We start from the raw sequence: 23,881 nt of genomic DNA, 5'->3' as shown, positions 1-23,881 counted from the left end.
TCTGGCCTCTACACACATATAAACACATACACACACATACACCAGACAGAAAAAAATAACATATTTTAAATCCCCAGATTTTAATTATGAAAAAAATTCTAGAAAGTGTTAAAATTAATTCAGTTCGGTTTGACAACATTAACTGAACACTAGCATGCCGAAACATTCTCCTGAATGCCAGAGATACATATCTATCTGCCACCCCCACTAGACCACTTGGTAGGCCCAGAAAATGTCTTTCTTTCTCTGTCAGCTGGAGAGGCCAGGGTACAAGGTTATAACTACAGCTTCTGACCCTGTACCTGGCACATACATGGCAGTAAATAAAATTTTCATAGATAACCATGGAGGAGCTGGAGAGATGGCTCAGTGGTTAAGAGCACTAGCTGCTCTTGCAGCTAACAACTGTCCATAACTCCAGTTCCAGAGGATCTGATGCCTCTTCTGTCCTCTACAGGCACTGCATGACACGGGTGCACTTACATACATGCAGCCATAACACTCATACATATAAAAATAAACGTCAATTCAAAAACTTTTTAAACCATGGAAAGAATATGAAGAGGTAAATAATGTTCTTTGTCCATTAATAATAAATGAATGGGCTAGGGAGATGGCTCAGCTGTTAAGAGCACTGGCTGCTCTTGCAGAGGACCTGAGTTCAGGTCCTAGCACCCAAACGGTAGCTAACAACCACTGGTAACTTCAGATCCAATGGGCCCAACTCCCTGTTTTGGTCTCCCTAGGCATTGCACAACATGGGTACACTTAAACACATGTAGGCAAAACACTCATACACATAAAATAAAAATAAATTAAACTTTTTAAATAAACAAATAACTTCAGAGGGATGGATATGTACATATGATACCATTTATTGGTATGTGTATATATAGGATATAAAAATTACATAATATTATATATACATATATAAAACATTCCAAGTGTTGAGGCTGTAGCTCAGTTGGTAGAGTGCGTGCCTAGCATGTGCAAACCCCTTGGCAGGATCCCCAGCACCAAAAAAACTGGGCATGGTAGCACACTTCTGTAATTCTAGAACTCAGTCAGTGAAGGCAGGAGAATCAGTTCAAGGTCATCTTCCATTACATAGCAAATTCAAAGCTAGCCTAGGATACATGAGACCTTGCGTCAAAATAAATTCTATAGAATATAAATGAGAGAGAAATTGAATCTGAAAGAGGCAGGAAAAACTGGAGACAGGGCATGACATTTGAACTGTCCTTACACATGAATGTATACAACAGCAACATACTTATAATCCATGGCATGTTTAATTTGATGAATGCAAGATTAGAACTCAATACACCAAAGCAGCAAAACACTTGTGAATATTATAAGCTTGTACTTCAATATTCTTTTTGCTCAGTTTCTGGGTACATCTCTCTGTTACTGCACTACAGATTACCTAAAAAACTTTGTGGTGACCTGAGTTCAATCCCCGGGACCCATGTGGTAGAAGGAGAGAAATGACTCCCACAGATTGTCCTCTGACCTCTATAATTGCACTCTGATATGTGTGAGCACACACACACACACACACACACACACACACACACATTAAATAAATAAACAAATTTTTACTCTCAGACTGGGGGTGTAGCTCAGTTGATAGAGAGCTTGCTACCATGCTCAAGGCCCTAGATTTATGCCTCAGTTCCACATAAAACAGGCATGGAGACACACATATGGAATCCCAGCTCTAGGGAGGTAGAGGCAGGTAGAGCAGAAGTTCAACTAGGTCATCAGGTACATGGTGAGTACAAGGCCAACATGGACAAAAGAAACCTTATCTCTTAAAAATGGAGCTGGGGAGATAGCTCAGACTGTGACGTGTTTGTCATTCAAGCATGGAGACCGGAGTTTGATCACCAGAACCCATGTAAAAAGCCAGGAGTGTGGCACAGGCTTGCAATTTCAATGTTGGGAGGCAGAGGTGGGTGGATCCCTGGATCCTTGGGGCTTGATGGCCAGCTAGCCTAACCTAATCAGTGTGCCTCAAGTCCTAGCGAGAGACCCTAGTCCAAAAACAAGATGGATGGTACTTGAGTAACAACACTTGAGGTTGACCTCTGACCTACACACACACACACACACACACACACACACACACAGACATACACACACACATGCACACACATACACACACACAAAATAACTGTTAAAGGCTACCATTTTCTGCTGTATATTTTACCTATCTATTTGTATAGCTCACTTAACTTGACATCTAATGCTGAACTCTTAACTTCTTAATTTATTTTTTATTTTATGTGCATGAGAGCTTTGCCTGCATGTGTATAAGTGAACCCGTGCATGCAATGCCCATGGAGGCCAGAAGAGGGTGTTGGATCCCCTGGAGCTGGAGTTACAGACTATTGTTAGCCTCCATGTGGGTGCTGGGAACTGAACCCTGGTCCTCTGGAAGAGCATTCAGTGCTCTTAATTAACCATTGAGCCATCTCACCAGCCCCCTAACATTGAACTCTTGATCACCTCTCCAGAACTCACTTCTCTCCACCCCACCCTCTACCCTCTCATAACAAACAGCATCCAAGCTGGTACAAATCTTGACTTCATTCCTAACAAATGCATCACTTTCTCCCATTTGTATTCAGCCTGACTCTGTTCTCATACAAACCCTGTCTCAATCCACCCACTTCTCTTCAGTCAGCCATACCTGACATCTCCTACCTGAACCACCTTAACAACTTTCCTTTGTTTCTTATTTTGGACTTGTGATTCTGTGACCCAAAGTGTTCTTAAAACTTAAGTCAGACATCTTTTTAACACCTTTAGTCACTTGCCACCAGGTTAAGAATAAACCTGTTTTCAGACTACTAACAATTCGAAGATGCTGTGACTGGTGTTGCCTCTTGTCCCAGGTTTAAGGGAGGACAGAGAGAACCATGGGAACGGAAGGACATGGAAGAGAAAAGGAGAAAGAAGAAGAAGAGGAAGAGGAGGAGGAGGAGGAGGAGGAGGAGGATGAGGAAGAGGAGGAGGAAGAAGAAACCTGTCTAAAATGGCATAGCAGGTTCTGCTTGCTCTAGTCTTGCAGTGTTTCCCTAACTCCATCCTGTATCATTCTCACCTCCACCCCATGCCCACTATGATTTAGTGAGTGGAGAATAAGATGGAGAAGTGTATCTATCTTGACAACACTTTCTTTTTATTGTTATTTTTGTATGTGCACACTCATGTACACATGTCACAGCACAAGTGTGGGAATCAAAGGACAATTCTTTCTTCCACCATGATGATTCTTGGTATTGAACTCAGGTGGACAGCCTTGGCCACCAGCACCTTTACCTACTGCACTATCTCACCGTCCATGTTTGCTTTTCCTTGTTTCACTTCCCACTTGCCCATCAGTGTCCCCTTACCTCCTAAATAAACCATTTGCACCCAAATCTTTATCTTGTGGTCTGCTTTGGGGGAAGCCCAAGCTGAGACACGGGCCCCCATTCCTAATTTCCGCTTAACTCCTGAGTTTGGAAGTTTTGCATGAGATTTAGCATTGGCCTACCAGTTCCTGTATGAGGAATCTGGAGAAACACCAACACGCACTGAGATAGGAGAGCCCCAATAATTACAAACTGCATGTTTGTAATCCCAAGACTGGGAAGGCAGAGACAGGTAGATGGATCCCTGGGACTCACCAGCCAGCCAGCTTAGCCTAATTGGAAAGCTCTAGGCCAGTGTGTGACCCTGAGACTCTATCTCAAACAAACAAGGTAGATAGCCCCTGAGGAATAATACCCAAGTTTGTCCTCTGGCTTCCACATGCATACATCCATGTGTGCACCATGCACACACATGAATGTACATACACACATACAAAGGTGGATGGCAACTTAAAATTCATTTGAACCAATTAGGTGCAATGACTTTGCTATGCTGGGTGGTATGGTAAAAATAAAACCAGGGGCTGGAAAGATGGCTCAGCAGTTAAGAACACTGACTGTTCTTGCAGAAGACCCGGGTTCAAATCCCAGCACCCACATGGCAGCTAACAACTGTCTGCAACTCCAGTTCCAGGGGATCCGACAGCCTCTTCTGTCTTCCGCAGGCATTGCACGGCACGGATACAGTTACTGACATTCAGGCATTACACTCATACACATAAAATAAAAATAAATAAAATATTTATAAAAATAAATAAAAAAGTAAAACCAAACAAAAATTTAAAAAGTTTAGAAAAACTTTTATTTGTATGGAAATAGTTAAGTGTACTCAAACATCGGCAAAAGAGATTCAACTTCTCAATTTGTCTTGGACAGTGTCAACGTTTTCTGGAAGCTGACCATAAGCAAACATACTAAGAATTCTGGCACCATATATTTTTGCAGAAAATAAAGAATCCTATGCAGAAATACTACACCACTTACAATCCCTGGAATGTTTCTCAATTGACTTCAGCTGTTGAGACAGTGATCTTCTGATTAATTTGATCAACGTAGACAGCAAGCTGTATAATTCATTAAAGAAATTCTGTGCAAGTCAACATTTAGCTCAGATTCTCGCTGCTCGAGGCCTGCTCTCCATCGAGACCTGATCACCTATATTGACACTCTCCTGCCTCAAGACTGGGTCCCCTGGGTCCCCTGAGTCTTATGTATGCTAAAGAAAATGTTAGACAGAAGAGATGAAGAAGGAACAAAAGAAAAAGGGAAAAACAGGAGAGAGAGAAAGAGAGAGAGAGAGAGAGAGAGAGAGAGAGAGAGAGAGAGAGACCATACAAACCTCTCAAGGTGGCAACATATGAAGTCACAGATATTGGAATAGTTTTAACTTAGATAAATGGCAGTTTCTGGACTGGGGAGATGACTCAGTATATAAATTACTCTCTGTAAAAGCATGCAGACCTGAGTTCAGGTCCCTAGCATCCACATACAAAAATCTGGGTATGGCGGAACATCCCTATAACCCTTGTGTTGCCAGGTCGGTGGGAGACAGGTGGATCCCCGGGACTCGGTGGCCAGGTAGTCTAACCAAAATGAGGAGCTCCAGGCTCAATGAGAGACCCTGTCAATCAATCAATCAATCAATCAATAAATAAATAAATAAATAAATAAATAAGGTGGAGAAGCAACTGAGGTGGCAATTTCATTATCCATAATACTCACAACCACGCATTCAAGTAGACATATTATTGAATTAGTGATGGGAAAGCTAGAGAGTGGTGTGAATTCAGAACAAAGGGCAAGGAGAAGGAAAGGATGCTGGGAAAATAATCCAGCTCATTCGCTAACATTAACTTGGAATGTCATCTGAGAACTGTGTGAAAATAAGCTAAACCTTTCTTCCCAAGCATTCTGAATTTCTTTTTTCCAAGCTATGCACCCTGCTACCCAGCCACGTGCCATGCCTGCTTTTACTGAATGCCTTCCTTCCCCTGTATCATACTGTTTCCATTTAAATATAAATATTTGCTTGATTAATTTTCTTTTTATATGTAATTTTAAAGAGCTACACATGTACATTTTAAAAATTGGCAACACAGAACACAGACCTGGATTCTTACTGTAATAAATCAGTTTCCTTTGTCATCTATAAATCAGCAAGTTAATTATTAGCAATTCTATCTACTAATGCTTTTCCTTCTTTAAACATTTTTTTTCCCATTTTCATGGCCAGATGTAGAATTTGATGGTTAAACCAGTAAAATCCCAGTTGTGACTGACCCTTTGAAACAGACTCTCAAAACTGGGTGAACACATGGACCTCACACTCATTAATTACAAGGCATGTTGCTCATTTACAGACACAGGCCAAATTGGTTGTCTCTGTGTGTGTGTGTGTGTGTGTGTGTGTGTGTGTGTTCTCATTTGTGCTATTGTGTGAACATCAGAATCCATTTTTTAGCTCTCAATCATGAGTTTTTCTTAAGCAATTAACATTCGTGCTTTTTGCATTTATATATGTGGTGTGCATGCATGCATGTGTGGATGCATGTATACATGTTTGTGGGCATATGTGTAGGTATGTATGAGCAGGTATATATTGAGACAACATCTCTCAGTGAACCCAGAGCTTGCCAGTTCTTGTTAGTCTGGCTAGCCATCCTGCCCTGGGAATGCCTTGTCTCTGCCTCCCAAGTGCCTGGCTTTTTGCATGGGTTCTGGGGATCTTAATGCTGAGCTCCATTCTTCCAAGGCAAGAGCTTTATCCACTGAGCCATCTCCCCAGCTCATTTGCTTTTCTTAAATAAATGAAAGTAAGGCTAGATATTTTTTGAGACAAGCAGTCTCTGTATAGCTCAGGCTTTCCTGGAACTGATTATGTAGTCAAGGCTAGCTTCAAACTTGTGATCTTCCTGCTTCACCTTCCATAGTGCTGAGATTACAGCTATGCCCAGGTCTATAATACTAAGCTGTATTTGGGATGTGGGAAGGTGTATTTTGTAGTAGGTAAAGAATCTTAATTTATTCACAAGATTTTGATGGCCCAAGTGTTAGCCATTAACTCTTTAGTTTCATAAGTGATACTTTGAACACCATCAAAAGTGATGACTTGGGAAAAATTAATATACATAGGATTTCCTGGGTTCCCCTTGGCACCTGAAAGCAGGCATGTGAAAGCAATAAAACTTGAGAAAAAGTGCTTTTCTCTAAAGAGATGTGGTATTATGCAAACAGTACGTGAAATTCATCTTCTGGTAACTTTCTCCTATTAGTTAACCTCAAGCAGTAAGCTTTGCTATCCTAGCTAATTGACTTTGACAGGTACATATGAAATAGGCTTGGCCACCTGTACCAGAGACCACATGCTAGTTTCTAACTAGGCTTTTTAAATATATCATATTTCAACAAATTTTCAATCTGTTTTTATGTGACTTCACATCTAATCATTCCAGAAATTTTGTTGGAGCCTATTAAACTCCTCATCATTGTATTGCAAACTCCATGATATTTCCCACTACTTCAAATCCTTCTAGAACTCTCTGGAGCCTTCAGGATGTAGAAAATATTTCCATGGACGCTTTCTTTCTGGCTTCTCTTGTCTCTCTGTTCCTTCTCCATCTCCATTCATTCTACTTTCCCTTCCTCCTCCCCTGCTCTAAACACATAGCATTGGCTAGACTCAAATTTGCAGGCCACCAAGCCTCACGATCATGGCAGCTTCATTCTTGGCATAGGCTAAAACACCTTCCCCACAGTCTCCTCCCACTTCACCTGGCTAAGTTCTGCCAGTCAACAGAGTTCATATTGAGCCCCATTTCGTCCAGAGAAACAATCGCCCACCAAACGGACAAAGTCATTCCTGCGTCTTCCCCTAGCTCCTGAGACTTCATCCATTTGGTACAGATCATATGTTGGAGTATAATTATTTATTTACTTGCCTGTTGTTACCACTAGGCTCTGAGTTTTCTGTTCTTGTATACTCTCGATAGTCTCAGTGCCTAGTACAATGACATGTGTAACTACCTAATACTTTGTAACCTGAGAGAGGGACAGATGAAGGCATTATATGACTTTTCCTGGGGAGTCTATTTTTGTTCACTCCAGATAGATGGGCAGTGACAGACTACAGAAATAATTCCAATGAACCAATGAGTTTATCAGAGATACTTACAAGAGCGCAAGTGACTCGGGCAGCAGCTGCATCACAAGAAAGCCCAACTCAGCATGGGTGATGACTCGCAAAAGCTGTGGAGTCTCTTACCCAATTTGCAGGCAGCACCACTGAAAAGTCTCCTATCCAACAAGTATTTACTGTTTATACACCATAAGGAGGGATCCTCTGAGCCGTATTGAACCTACCTCTTCCTTCCATAAGGGATTGTTCCAACCCTAATGAAATAACTATTCAAGAGATAGATAGACACTTTGGCCAAGTATGTTCTCTGACTTATACTATCAATGAAACAGTTTTTCTTGGCCTTAGTTTCTGTAAAAAATGATACAATGAAATTAGATGACATATAAGGTCACTTTCTTTAAGGCAAAAAAATCTATAAATATCCCCTCATAATGCAAACATATCCCTACAAACATGCAAAACTAAATTACACGGAAATGGTGGTAGCTGTAGCATGTACCTTGCAGACTTCCAACTGCACAGACATAATTGACATGTGGCTTTGGATTCTGCTTCTGGAAATCTGTTATCACTTTTGAGTGAGGCCACCATTTCCCAAGGCTGTGTCCATGAGTGACTGAGAAAGGCACCGAGACCCTTTTGTGGCTATCCTCTGAAGATCAACACATCTAATAATATACTACTGCTGGCTCTAATAATGAGCAATCAGTTAGGAAGTACTTACTGTTTGCTCTTGATTCAAAGCCCTACATTAAATCATTTAATGACCACATTAAGTCATTATACATTAAGTCATAAATATACACTAGTCAAAATTATACATAAGTCAAAATCATACTTATACATTAAGTCATAAATACATTAAGTCATTTAATGGGCACAAATACTTTTCTTATGCACATTTCAGAAATGAGATAACTGAGGCATAGGAAGGTAACTTCTGAAAATCACAGAGTTAATATATGTAGGGCCACAATATTCAAATCCAGGATCAAGTCAGGCTCTTAACCATCAGGTTATTCAGTTTCTCAATGTCCAATTGATCTTCTTCTCTTTTTACAGGGAACACATACTCTTATTTGACTTTCTTGTACTAACTTGGTGTGCTAACTACTTCTTTCATCACTGTGACAAAAATACCTGACAGAATCAACTTGAAGGAGGAGACGGTTATATATTTTGGCTAGTGATTAAGCAAGATACAGTCCATGATAGCTGTATGGTAGCTGGCTTCATTCATGACAGCAGAAGCTTGCAGTACCCCCACATGTCAGCTTTACCAGGAAGTAGAAAGTTACATGGGGTTCTATAATGCCTGACCCCTAGAGATGCACTTCCTCCAGCGAGACCCACCTCCTAAACATTCCACAGGTACCCAAAACAGTGCCACCAGTTAATGAACAAGTATTCAAGTATATGAGCCCATGAGGGCATTTCACATTCAAACCATCACACCTGTTATCCTCCCTGTTATCCTCCTGAGGATTGTCTCAAACTTTCTGAACATTTCTTCCTCTCTCGGCCACCTCTTACATGCTGGTTTCCTTGGGAGCTCTGCCTTAAGCCTCCTCTCTTTCTATCTTACAGCTCCTCCCTCGGCTTCAGGAACATATACCTGCAGATGTTTCCCAAAACAAATCATGCTTCCTAGACTTCTGGCCCAAATATCCAATTTTCTATTCAATAGCTTCTCTAAATTGTCTAACGAACCCTGGAAACCTGACAGCTTACCATTTCTCCTGTTCCCTAACGTTGCCCTCCATCCAGGTTCCCCATTCCAGAAGCATGGCACCACCATCCATCAGATTGTGCATGCCTTTCACACTCCACAGCCAGATGAGTAGAAAACCAGATCTGTGAGGGCGGAGTTCTAATTTCTGTCTTGGCTCATGATATGAACCCAGTGCCCAATACACTGTAGGTACTCAATAAATAGTTGTGAAATGAATAAATGAATGGATAAATGAATGAGTGATTCAAATCCAAAATCTATCCACTCCTCCCCACCTCCACCTCTACTGCTCTAGTCCAAAGAACCACAGTTTGTCTTCTGAAACAACTGCTATCCCTCCCTTGAGGACAGTCTCCAGACTGCTACCACAAATAGGGTTTTCTAGGAAAATCATGGTGGAGGGGTCGCATGCGGGTGCATTCACACATGTGTGCACATGCATGTGGAGCCAGTAGTGGGCATGAGGTGTCTTCCCACTTCTCCATGTCTGTGCTGGGATTTTTTCTGGTTTGAGCTTGCATATGACTTGTGCATGCTGTCACCATCACTGTTGAGTTCATATAAGTAACTGACCAGCCATCTGGAAGACTCTGTTTCCTTGTGTTCATTCACTTTCTCTGACTCTTACAATCTTTCCACATCCTCTTCTGCAATGATCCCTATGAGCCTTGAGAGGCAGGGGTTTGAAATAGGTGTCCTATTTGGGGATAAGCACTCTGGAGCCTCTTGTCCTCTGCACATTGGCCAGTTGTGGGTTGCTGTGTTAAACACTATCTGCTGCATAAGGAAACTTCTCTGCTGAGAGCTAAGAGATGCATTCATCCTAAGTGTAGAGGTTGTATTGAGGATGTGTCACTTAGGGTTAAGTGTCTCACAGACATGTGTTCTCTGCATTTGACCAATTCTGGAATTGTAATATTCTCCATCCATCTGTTGCAATAAGAAGCTTCTTTGATAAGGGATGAAAGGTACGCTTGTCTATAAATATGAGGATGCACACTTAGAATAAAGAAATTACACTGGTCTAGGGATGTGGAAAAAGTAGGTTTTTCTCTAGGATCTATGACCTCTTCAGCCATGTGTATTTGGTTATATTTACAGTACCACCCATGAGCCGTATGTCCAATTAAAGAGGTATTGATTACCCCCAAGATAAAAGTGCCAGTCCTGCACCAATAGGGATAGTTTGCTGGGCCAGTCATTTTTGTTTATTAGGCTTCACAACTGGGTAGGACCATTAACTGATTTTTCTCCCTTGGCAGCTTGCATAGTATCATCTAATACTTTGAGAGCTAATCTTCAGGGAAGAAGCTTCTAGGTCAGTTTCAGTTCCAGCTCCATTGCTCCAAGTCCTGTATCTGAAGTGTGTCCCGTCTTCAGCAATAGGATCTTACCTTCAAGTTCTGGGAGGAAATCAAGGGCTGTGGCAATAGCCTGTGTTATTTGGGGAGTCTCTTCGACTACACTGACCAACAATTCAAAAGGAGGTGTCTCCTGCCCGGCACTGTGTTTTTTGTTATATAACCTTCAGCTATACACATGTACTCATATGTTTATTGTATGTGTATTTTTCAGTAGGACTTTGAACTAATACCTTTTCCTGTGATTTTAAATCCAACACAAGTGTCACTTCCCCTATGACAACTTCCTCTTTTGCCCAAAGTTAGTTCTTCCTGACAGTCTGCTTCCCAAATGCCAGCGTTGTTTTGTTAAAAGAGGTAAAAACAAGTTTGAGCATTTTGGCAAGGTTGGTTACATGTATGTGCAGTGAAGAAACGGACTCTGAATTGTCTACATGGAAGGGTTTCTTGCAGTATGAGGGAAAAGTTACATTTCGTTGTACACTAAGGTATGGGAGAGTTAATATTCAGTTCCTTTTGGGGTGATGAAAACATTTTGGAGTTAATTACTAGTTGATGAATGCATATCAGAATGAGAATACTAAAGGCCACTGAAGCATACACTTTTAAATGGTCACTTTTAAAGCATACACTTTTAAATACTTTATGAATTATATCTCAATTTTTTAAATGCTTTTAGACCTCATATTTGGAATAACACTTGGTTACTCAAGACAGTTTATGTTCAGTGGTCTACAGTTTCTTCCTTGGTCATTGTTAATTATATTGTAGGTCAAAATCAAGGTACCTCATAGAATTGTGGGAATGTATAGATTTGATTATGACCCATGATATCAATATTTCTCAGTCAAAGCTCAGGGCTGGGATGCAGCTCGGTGGTGGAGCCCTAGCCTAATTATGGGCAAAGGACTTGCGTTCAGTCCCAAGCACTGAAAACAATTCTTTCTCAGAGCATTGTAATGGTAGCTACCAAGCTGTCCTATACCATAGTGCATCTGTTTACCACAGACTGAACATAAGAGAGCAAAGACTGGCAAAGCATATTAAATTTGAATTTCAGTGCCCATAAATCTTGTGTGTTTGCATACCCACATGTTAGTAGGAATGAGTGTTTCTGTGTGTAAAGTGGCCAGAGGTGAAGATCAAGTGTCATTCCTGGGTAGCTCTTCATTTTGGGTTTTTGAAAGAGGTCTCTCACTGGGACCTGGGGCTCACTGATTAGGCTAAGGCTGGCTGGCCATCAAGCTCCTGGGATCTGTCCCCCCTCCTCAACTCTTGGATTAAAAGCACATGCCTGGTTTTCTACATGGGTCCTGGGGAATGGAACTCGGGTCCTGATGCTTGCATAGCAAGCACTTTACAAACCGAGCTAACTTCCCAACCCCCAAATGAAGTTTCATTGAAACAATCACACCCATCTGGTTACTATTGCCCATGGCTGCTTTTGCATGTGGATAGAGGCCTTGTGTCCTGCAAAATCTGAAATATTTACCCTCTAGCCCTTAAAAGAAAATGTTTGCTGATTCTTGCTCAATAGTTAAGAGTTTAGCAGATTATATTTGCAGGAGGTCATTTCAAGTCACAGCAAGCACAGGGCTGAATCCCCAGCACCTGGCTCTGCTTGGAGACACACCTCCACTGCACGGTACTGGAGTTTTCTCCTCTGTAACCTGAGAGAACTTGGCAGAAAAATCTCCTGCTCTTAACTGTACATAGTGTGTGTGATGATTTCAGTCTGTTCGATAGCTCCCAGGTGGGCAATGCAGTAAAAGTACAGAGCTCTGGTCTCATCTGAAGCCACTGAGCCACTGAGTCACCGTACCATACTTGATTCTGACACAAAGACAGAAAAGTCACTGTGTCCATTCAGAAAAGATTGGAGAAGTGGCCCTCTACCAAGTTCAAAAATTTCCATTTTTTTGGTCACTTGCATGCAAGCACCCTAGATTTCTAGATTATGTAACCCGATTCCTTTAACCCCAGGGGAAAGAAAATGGACACAAAACTAGAGGAAGGCTGGCAAGGGATGGAGGGGAGAGGCTGCCGACCCCCAAATTTGGGTTTTCACGGTGGAATCTAGCGCTTACCTCTGCTCTGTTCCAATTAACCAGGTACTTGACATCTTTCCAGTTGCTTCAGCCACAGGGAAGACTCGTTGTATCCCTTTCTGTTTTCTCAATACTAACATGTGGTTCTTTATCTCCAGCCCAAGAGATCACGGGTTGTCAGCACTGGCACACCAGCCTGGGGTCTGTCACTATGGAACTAAGCTGGCCTGCTGCTACGGCTGGAGAAGGAACAGCAAGGGAGTCTGTGAAGGTAATTTTTGTGAAAATTCAGACCACTCTGCAATCGGATCAGGATATTTAGTGTTTCTTAAATCTGTGATACCACTGCTGGCAGATTCCCCAAAGTAGGGGCATGGATAACTACCAAGCCCGAGGCCTCAGTTCCAGTGCAGTCTCTGTCTAGCCAGAATGGCTGACCCCATTACACTAGATTGGGATTTATTTAAAAGACTCTCTTGTCCATTATTTCCGTTATGATATTAGCAAACAAAGCTAGATTTTTGTTTTATTTTCTTTGAATAAATTCTTTGAATTTATTGAATTTTTGTGATTTTCATACAATACAGTTTGGTGTGATAAGAATAGGAGATAGGAATTGGCTAGGCAGTTAGTATAAAAAGATCCCAAAGAAAAGTAACCAGTTTCGTTTTTATTTTATCTGTAGAAATTGAGATGGGCGAAAAATGGGCCCATTAACTCCTAATTAGTTTTTTTCAACATATTTCCAATGAAACACACAATTATTAATCATCTAACCAGTTGGCTCTTTCTGGCTATAAAAAAATGTAGGCATTGGGGCTGGAGAGATGGCTCAGCGGTCAAGAACACTGGTTGTTCTTGCAGAAGACCTGGGTTCAAATCCCAGGACCCACATGGCAGCTAACAACTGTCCGTAACTCCAGTCCCAGGGGATCCGACAACCTCTTCTGACCTCTGCGGGCATTGCACTACATGGGTGTACTTACCTACATGCAGACAAAACACACATACACATAAAATAAAAACAATAAATATTTTTTGTAAAAAATGTAGGCACCTGCGGATGTCAAATGCCTGATGCTCAGCTCCTGATCTGTTAAACATGTCAAACACATGATTGAATGCTCTATAAATACATTAAAATGTTAGCTATTTTAGGGGTAATGACACCTTGTCGGTCTGTCCCTGGCCCAAGCTCCATCTTTCTAACTAAGCCCCCAAATATCTAGATTAATAAGCTGCTGGAGGACAAGCAGTCATTTTTTCAGTGGTTTAGCCACTGATAAGTTGCCCATGATCCAGGAAATGACCCCCACACACCCATGCTCAAGCAAGCAACCCTAATTAAAGTCAGTGTATCATAAGAAAAAGCAAGACATGAAACCAGGAGACTTGTTCGGAAGGAAGAAAAGGGGGTTCAGAGGGAGTGGGAGAGGGATGAAAGAGGGTATAATAGGAACTGAATATGATCAAAATACATTATATACATATTAAATTGTCAAAGAATAAATAAATTTTTAAAATATCTAGATTGCCCCTAGTTGAGGACAAAATTTGATAATATCTAGAATCCATGAAACAACAGAGGACGTACTGCTTCCACAAGTCTCATATTATGCAAAGCCTTCAGCCATCAGAGATTCTTTGCAATACAAGAATGTGGAGATGCTAAGAAAAAAAAATGAAGATCATCATTGCCCATCCAGTTAAAGGAAGTTTGCGTGTCCCTCTGGGATCTCTGTCAATTAAAATGATAGAGGGTTGGTGCTATAGCTCAGTTGGTAGAGTGCTTACCTAACATGTATGAAACCCTGAGTTCCATCCCCAGCAGCATTAAAGCCAAGTGTGGTGATGCACTCTTGTAATCCCAGCACTTAGAAGGTGCAGGCAGTGCATCCCTGTTTAGCATGGGAGAAGCCAAAGTGGTCTGCGTCCCAATTCCCCATTGGCAATTTGGGTAACCTCTTCAGAGGATGGTGTGATAAGAATAGGAGGTAGGAATTGGCTAGGCAGTTAGGCTAAAAAGACCCCAAAGAAAAGTAGTCAGTTTCTTGGTTAAAAGTCAAAACGTCCTTGGGCCTCTTAGCAACATACCCTGTTCCAAAGGCCAAAATTGTCTAAAGTATTTGGGAGCTCTTATCTAATCCTTAAAAGATTTTAGGGTTACCTCCTCAGAGGGGGAAATGTTAGAGCAACAAAAAGCCCCATTAAAAAAAAAAGAGTACAGGAAGATGTCAGGAAAAAGAGATGGGGAGATATGGGAGGAGCTGGAGGGGAGAGAGTGGGCATGGATTTGATCAAAACACCTAATATGCATGTGTGAAATTTTCAATAATTTTTATAGTAAAATTAATTAATTAATTAATTAAGCATAAAAAGAAGGTGCAGGCAGTACCATCCTGAGCTGCATGGCTACACGAGACCCTGTCTAAAAAAAAATCCTCACTCTGATTAGATTTATCATGATCAAAGTCATTGCACACTGGATGGATGTGAGTGACCTTGTACAAAGTAGTAAAGTTCAGCAAGGGTCCATTTCCTCCTCTGCAACATGAGATGGCAGTACCCCTTAGGAGGCCCAGAGTGAAAGTTCTAAAAGGTATGCGTACTGCCTGGCACACAAAGAAAATACCCCATAAATTACCACTGATTCAGGAAGGACCCATGACTGTAAGTCACACTTCTGTCCTTCAAAGCACCGGGTGATGGAAGCATTAAACATGACTTTGTTCTTTACCTAGACACAACATAATACATTCTTTGAAGGCAGTCAGGTGGAAAGTGGTAAAAGCCACGTGAGACACATGACTTGGAATCTCTTACCGTCCCACAAACACCTATTGCCATAAAACTCAATCAGACCCAGCAAGCCAGTGGTGATAAATGACGGGAAAGCTTTGGTTCTATGCAAGGGCTATTCTTCAACTGGATTGGAGCAGTTTGGCCACAGTATGCACAGCCAATCACATTCTGAGTCCTTTTATGTACTACATACCACAGACGTGAAAGAATCTGAAGCAAGAGGTTAAAAGATCCAGTGTAGAGTATTTAAATAAAATGTTCAAAATGCAGGTTTTACTAGTTCAAGATCATCAGCAATTCTGTTGCCCTTGTTGAATACAGTTTTAAATTGCAATGATTTTTAGGTCTAAAGTCTGTATTATATTTTAGCAAATTTGCCTGTCCCTTCCCTTTTTATGTAACCCAAGCTGGCCTGAAACTCTCTAATGGAGCTGAGATTGACCTTGAACTTCTCATCCTTCTTCCTCCACTTCCTGAGTGCTGGGCATAGTAGTCACGCGCCACCACACCCAATTTATTTGGTGCTTGGGATGGAGCTAGGCAAGCACACTACCAAGTGAGCTACATCCCCAGCTCCTGCATGTTCCTTCTTGATGGTAAAGTCATATGTTCCTAGAAGCACGAAATAACAAGGGTAGTTACTCCCCCATTACTGGGTTTCTTATTTCTCTGCCAGAGTGTGGGCTGTGCAGTAAGGAGAACATGAGTCATCCTGCCCCAACAAGCAATGCCAGACCCTAGCCTGGGAGGTCCCAGTCCACACAAGCTTCTCTTCCATGTTTGTCCTTCATTTCTCTCAGGAGCCTGCATCCATGTATACTGGAGCTTTCCAGCTCTTGGCCTCTGCCTGTCAAAATCTGCTCTCAGAGACAGAGTCTGATCAAGTCTGTATCAGTAACCTCAAAATATATGCCACTTTAGTGACATGGAATAAAGCGCTGTCCAAGAAGACATCCCTCATGAAAAACTGCAGGTGGAGGAGTTTGGGGGAGAAATGAGCACAAGAGTTTGACTTTGTGCAAAGTGTGTTTTCAGTCTCTGGCTGTTTTAGACACAAACTGAATTTCCCTTTGCTGTGGATTGACTGTTCTGGTCACAGATCCAAAGTCATTGTAAATTGAAAACATCTTTCTGAAGTTTCGGCCTTAGCACACCATTTCTCCTGTGTGCCGTTTGGCATTCATCCTGGACTATTCTGTCTGGATCACATTGCAAATCAGCTTCCAGGGAGCAATCATAGGTCTTTGCGGCTTAAAAAAGACAGAGATTTATTTTTCTAACATCTGAACTTAAAGCTGTATCACCAAATCCATGGCCATAACAAAGGAGACACTGGAAATGAAATTCTATCTCCTTACTCTCTAGAATTGGAAAAAAAATTGCTGAGAAAGCTTCTTTCTTTTTTTTCTCTCCTTCTTAGTTATGACTTGTTCAGAACCAAAATGTTTTCCTGTTAAAATTTATATGTATATTGCTTTATTCACTATTGAAAAAAAAATTTCTGCCAGGCATGGTGGCACACATCTTTTAATCCCAGCACTGGAGAGGCAGAGGCAGGCTGAACTTTGTGAGACCAAAGTCAACCTGATCTACATAATGAGTGAGTTCCAGGACAGCTGGGGATATAGGGAGACTCTTTCTTTAAAAAAATAAAACAAGTGGGGGTGGGGCTGGAGAGATGGCTCAGCAGTAAAGAGCACTGCTCTTGAAGAGGGCCCGAGTTTGGTTCCCAGCACCCACATGGTGGCTAACAACTGTTTTTTCTCCAGTTCCAGGGGATCCAACACCCTCTTCTGACCTCTGCAGGCATAACACAGCATGGGTGCACATACCTACATGCAGGCAAAACACCCATACACATAAGAAATAGAGATAATAAATAAAATATTTAAAAAATAAACAATTTTTTAATTTAAAAAGAGCTAAGGATATATCTCAGTGATAAACCACTTGACTACAATGCACAAGCCCTGGGTTCTATCATTAGTATACACACACACACACACACACACACACACACACACACACAGCATGTGCCTATGTGAGTTCACAACACTGTATAAAATGCTGCAGGAGAAACAATGGTGATTTTTCAGTGATTCTAGGCAGGCACCAAGAATCCAGTACTAGACAGAAGTTAGGATAGAAGATTAATACTGCCTAATTATTTCAACAACAGAAAAACGGATCAATTTCACAAAAGGTTTGCTAAAGTTCTGAGGAAGTCTCAAGTTCCAAGGGATTATGGAACACCTCTCAAAATGTCCTGTAACTGTGGTTAGTCACCTGTCCTCTTGTTCAGGGAGGCCATGGACACCCCACCTGATAGACTTGAACCAGTGTCCAGTCTACAAAAAGGAGGGTCAACTCAGAGGAAACATTTCCTCCATGCTTCTAAGCGAAGCCAGCCATGGTCGAGCAGGACATTTGACTTATCTTCACATAGATGGAACTGGTAAAAGAATGGAGCCAGGGGCTCCTCCAAAGCCCATGTGACCCCTGAGGAACAGATCCTCAAACCGCCTTAAGTGTAAATATGAATTGATTTATTTGGGCCAACTGTATGGTCTTAAACACCCAAAAGGAAATGTTAACCAAAGAGTAAAGTAGCTGGTATATTTCTTTAAGAGTTCAAGATATTATACTTCTCAGACATTAGGCTTAAGTCCATATAAAAAGTTATTTAGACAATTATTTCTCATTGGTGATTTTGTTCTGAATCAGAAAGTGCTGCTAAGATGTAAGACTTCAGATCTTGGTCTCCAATACTGTAGTGCCCACCTGTAGCTAAGGGAGACAACCAGCTATTGTTCTAAAATGATGGATAAATTTGTTTTCTCCCCCTATCTAGAAACCTTTGAAAGGGAACTGATACTGATTCTAACCACTCCAACAGCTATCAAAATGCCTGAAAGCAAATCCTGAATCCATCACTCTCGAGTCCGATCTTAGAAGACAAAAGAAAAATGACCAGGAACCCAATAGAGGGATGCTTTTGGAAGCTCTCATCAAGAAATTCTAATGAACTCTCATATGAACATTTGAAATTTGCCCTATTCTGACTTTTTCCTAGTTCCCTGTCTAGAACTTGTAATGCTAATTCCTCTTGCCTTTACTTCTTCACATCTCCTATTCACAGGTCAAAGGCTTTCTTTTCCCCCTACAGATAAGAGTTATGCAATTTGGGAGCCTTTTATATAGACCCACTGAAGGCGTACCCCAGTTGCCTCATGCTGAGTCACTGTTCAACATGGAAGAAGCCACAGCAGTCTATGCCCTGATTTCCTATCCTCAAGTTGGGTAACCTCTTCAGAGGACGGTGTGATAAGAACAGGAGGTGGGAATTGGCTAGGCAGTTAGTATAAAAAGACCCCAAAGAAAAGTAGCCAGTTTCTTGGCTAAAAGTCAAAATGTTCTTGGGCCTCTTAGCAATGTACTCTCTTCCAAAGGCCAAAAATATTGAAAGTATTTGGGAGCTCTTATCTAATCCTTAAAAGATTTTAGTGCTATGTCTTCAGAGGGGGGAATGTTAGAGCAGCAAAAAGAAGAAAGTACATGAAGTTATCAGAAAAAAGTAACGGGGAAATATGGGAGGAGTTGGATGGGAGGGAGTGGGCATCGATTTGATCAAAACACCTTATATGATTATATGCCTGTATGAAATTCTCAATAAATTATTTTTTAAGTACTGAGAAAGTCTCAGAGTCAGATAGAAGTTCACACACAGCTGGAGAAATCTGAAGGAGGAGCTATTGAAGGATTGGGAGGAGGCATTAACCATTGAAGGGTGGGAAGGGCTTTCCCTCAAAGATGAATAATAATAGAGGAAGAAAGTTAAGGGTAAGTCTAGAAAATGGGAGGCAATTTAGTTTGACCACGTTGCTGCTTATATCTAGGGAACAGTATAAACTAAGACCAGAAAAGGAAATAAAGGTCAGATTGTTTCAAATTTGATTTGGTTATGACACCTGTCCTGTGTTCAGCAGGCAGCAAAAATTACATGATGACTCTTGTAATGCTTATGGATGCTTTAATGTGCCTGGCATCAGGATGCCCAGGAGCTCAACCTGAAAAGGAGGTGAACAAATATCCATAGATTGGGTTTTCATAGAAGAAATCTACAAGGCAAAGAAACTAGACAGAGATGTGGCTTCAACAGAAGTCTAGCTTCCTTCTGATCCCACAGTGTGCTCTGTTGTAAACATACACATTGCTTACCAAGAACCAAGGAGATAGGCTGTGGGGCCCCTACATGAGAACAGCACCAATTGTAGGCCATGGGAAAGCCAGGAGAAGGGAGATTTGGGGTAATATCACAGGTGGCTATGGGTAAAGCGGTTTTCACTATCTAGACAGCTGCTTGGTCAATATATGGCTTGGTAGAAATGGGGTGTTTTAACTGATCGGTATGACAACAAGGAAAAATAGAGATGGACTGAGGTTTTGAGTACAGATAACTCGAAGAGCAGTGGTGACATTCACAAAAGAAAGGTTCTGGAGGTCAAAATGTTGGAATCTGTAGAAACAGACTTGCTGTGAGCCACGGACCTGGGTACTTGCCCAAGTGTTACTCTGATGTGTCTTCTGCTTAAATACTTTTATTAATTTTGGGGGTTCATAAGCAGAACTGGCTGGCTATGGTCTGTCAGTTCTTTCTATTTCTTTGAATAGCAGAGCTATGTACTTATATACTAAGCAAATAAGTACAATATGTTGGCACTGACTGGGTGGTGGGTGTAAGGGCTGCTTTGATTCAGAAGATAATTTCCACTGTTGGGAAGGTGAAAATAGACTAGAGCAGGTAGATATTTCTCTGGGAAACTGAAGGCAGTGGACATACACACACATCACCATGTCAGCTACATCTGTCAGAATCTCTTTTCCTTTCACAGCTATGTGTGAGCCCAGATGCAAGTTCGGTGAATGTGTAGGACCAAACAAATGTAGATGCTTCCCAGGATACACCGGGAAGACCTGCAGTCAAGGTCAGTATAACATCCAGGCCCCTAGGACAAACTCCTGACAATTGAGTCAGGGAGGAAAGATGATGCCCAGGATTTCTTTGATGATGGTGTTCAAATCTTCAACATAACATGGTTTCAGGGTGAGAGCCTTCAATCAATCTCTTCTTGACAAATGTGAAAATTTTTGATAATTTCATCAAAATGTCCAATGAAAGGCTTTCTTTAAAACTTAATATTACTAAAGTAATGCACATTCTTTATTTGTTAAAACCCCCCAAAATACTAAAGGTTACAAAAAAAGGGAGCAGCCAGGTGTGGTGGCACACGCCTTTAATCCCAGCACTTGGGAGGCAGACAAAGGCAGATCTCTGTGAGTTCAAGGCCAGCCTGGTCTACATCGTGAATTTGAGGTCAGTTAGGTTACATGGTGACCCTGTCTCATAAAGATGAGAAAAAGAAAGAGAGAGGAGAGAGAGAGAGAGAGAGAGAGAGAGAGAGAGAGAGAGAGAGAGAGAGCTGGGGGTGTGGTTGAGTGGGTAGAGTGTTTGCCCTACATGAACAAAACCCTGGATTCCATTCACAGTACTACATAAACTGGGAATGGTGGTACACACCTATAACCCTAGCACTCAGGACTCAGGAGCTGGAATCAGGAGGATCAGAAGTTCAAAGTCATGCTTGGCTATGTAGTGAGTTCCAGACCAGCCTGTGATACATGAGACCTTCTCTCAAAAAACTGCCCAAGTAAAATCTGGCAGTGTTAAAAGACATTTGGAAGAGATGCTGCTAGCATCTACTGGCTAGAGACCCGGGATGTTTCTAAATATCCTACAAAGCACAGAACTGCACAACAACAACAACAACAACTTTGATCCAAATGTCAATAAGTGCTGATGTTGAGAGACTATGGGACTTATTATAGTGAACAAGAACACCTGTCAGGCTAGGGATGTAGCTCAGGCAGTAAAGTGCTTGACTATCATAGGGGAAAACCTGGATTTGATCCCCAGCACCAAATAAACAGATCATCAGGTCAATGGGGCAAACTCTTGTAATCTCAGCACCTAGGAAACAGAGAGAGTAGGATCAAAGATTCAAGGCCACCCTTGACTACATAGGGAGTTCTTGGGCTACAAGAGACCCTGACTCTAAATACATACATATATACATACATACATATATACATACATACATACATACATACATACATGGCACTTTGGTGAAAGGTCCTGATCTTGGTAATAGACTAGAAGTTTTAAATAAGGTGATTTTGTCATTCAAGAAACATGTGGCAATGCCTGAACACAATTTTGGTTGTCACAGATAGGGACTGGATTGCAACTGGTATCTTCTGAATCAATCCCATCACTGCTGTGAAACTTTGTACAACACAGAAAGCCCCCATATGAAAGAATGATCTGGACTCAAATGTCAACAGAGGTAGAGAAACCCTGGTATAAAGAGAGTTGCACTAATTAAGAAAGTATCCCTATTCCTATAATGAAATTGAGCAAAAACAGCAAATCAAATTTACGTGCCCTTAAGAGAGGCTTCCAGGGGACTGGAGAGATGGCTCAGTGCTTAAGAGTTCAGATTCCAGGAGCTGGAGAGATGGCTCAGCAGTTAAGAGCACTATCTACTCTTGCAGAGGACCCAAGTTCGGTTCCCAGCATCCACATGGTGGCCTAGAACCATAACTCCAGTTCCAGGAGATCCAACGCCCTCATGGACATTGCACAACATAGGTTGCACTTAAATACATATAGGCAATATGAGTATACACATAAAATAAAAATAAATCCAAAAAATATTCAAATCAAAAGAGTTCAGACCTCAGCATCTACATAAAAAAGATGGGCATGATGGTACCGGTTTGTAATCTCAGCCCCAGGGACACAGAGACAAAAGGCTTCCTGGTACTTACTGGCCAGGCCAGCAAGCTTAGCCTAATCCCAATGAGACACACTGTCTAAGAAAACAAGATGGATCACACCTAAGGAATAACACCTGAGGTTGTTCTCTCTCTCTCTCTCTCTCTCTCTCTCTCTCTCTCTCTCTCTCTCTCTCAAACATGCACCCAAACCCACACAAACACATATACATACACACAACTCACACACAAAGAATCATATGCTCATAAGTGATAATTCAGCTTTATCATTTACCAGAAGCTTCAAATAAGAAGACTTGTTTTTCCATAGGTTTTAGATTCTGGCCAAGATACTTTCTGAAGAGGTCTGGAATAAAAGGCATATTTTTCACGCTAATATTAATATTAAAGGAGTGGTCCAGTTGACTCATGCTTTGAGGTTTCTCTCTCTTCCTCCACAGCCTCTCTGCCCCATGGCAGCCTGATCAAAGGCCACATATATCCACTTGTAGCAATAAGCCTCATCCCTCAACTGATGTCTTTCCCAAAAATCCTCTTTCCAGGAGATGAGTGAGTGGGCCCGTGATGGGTTATCCTGGATTTCCCATTATGTCCAGTCAACCCTTTTCAATTTCTCTGCTATAGAGAGGTTGGAGTCTGTGAGGAACGTCGATAGGGTGGAGGGGACAGGCAATGGAGAAGGAAGTTTCAAGTGTTAGAAAATCCTCATACACTGAACTTTTCAAAAGCAGAAGCAGATACTTTTTTTTTCTTTTCAAGGGCACACTCTGCCTGCTGCTAGTTACATTTTTTTGTCTTACATGGTTTTTTTTCTTTCTGTATCTTCCCTGGGGGAGTTATAATGACTGTGCTCCCATGATCATATTTCCAAAAATCCTTTTACCACAATCCCTTTTAATAGTATTCATTTTTATTTATTTATTTATTTATTTATTATTTTTATTTTATGTGTATGAGTGTGTTGTCTGTGTGTATTTAAGTGCACCCATGTTGTGCAATGCCTGTGGAGTTCAGAAGAGGGGATCGATTAGATCCCCCAGAACTGGAGTCACAGATGGTTGTTAGCCACCATGTTAGTGCTGGGAATCAAACCTGGGTCCTCTGCAAGAGCAGGCAATTCTCTTAACCATTGAGCCACCTCTCCAGTCCCCACAATCCCTCTTCTTTAAAGATATTTTTCACTCCTGTGTCTTTTTTTTTCTTTTCTGAGACAAGGTTTCATGTATCTTGGGTTTAGGATGACCTTGAACTCCTGATCCTCCTGCCTCTATCACCTGAGTGCTGGGATTACAGGCATATGCCACTATGCCCGCTTTATGCAGTGCTGGGACTTGAAGCAGGGCTTAGTGCATGCTAGGCAAACACTCTACCAGCGCACCTCCTATATACTTTTCTTATTTTAAGAGAATGTTATTTATCATTAATGTTTAAACCTTTTCTCAGACAACACTGAAATATACAGAAAAAAAGATACCCTCATCATATTATATGGCTAGCATGGAGCATTTATCACCCCAGGCTTT

General features: G+C 41.5%; 1 protein-coding gene across 1 annotated transcript in view; it reads left to right on the top strand.

The window, feature by feature from the left end:
* Window positions 1-23,881, top strand: part of Egfl6 (EGF like domain multiple 6) — an 81,480-nt gene that overhangs the window by 5,010 nt on the left and 52,589 nt on the right. Inside the window, exons 2-3 of the mRNA XM_017803117.1 lie at window positions 12,860-12,972; window positions 20,396-20,488. Coding sequence (XP_017658606.1) covers window positions 12,860-12,972; window positions 20,396-20,488 — 206 coding nt within the window. The remainder of the gene's footprint in view (window positions 1-12,859; window positions 12,973-20,395; window positions 20,489-23,881) is intronic.

The sequence above is a fragment of the Nannospalax galili genome, unplaced genomic scaffold (genome assembly GCF_000622305.1).
Source record: "Nannospalax galili isolate Female #2095 unplaced genomic scaffold, S.galili_v1.0 scaffold606, whole genome shotgun sequence".
Classification (NCBI taxonomy): domain Eukaryota; kingdom Metazoa; phylum Chordata; class Mammalia; order Rodentia; family Spalacidae; genus Nannospalax; species Nannospalax galili.
Note: the sequence above shows the minus strand (reverse complement) of the source record. Positions and strands in the feature narration are given on the sequence as shown.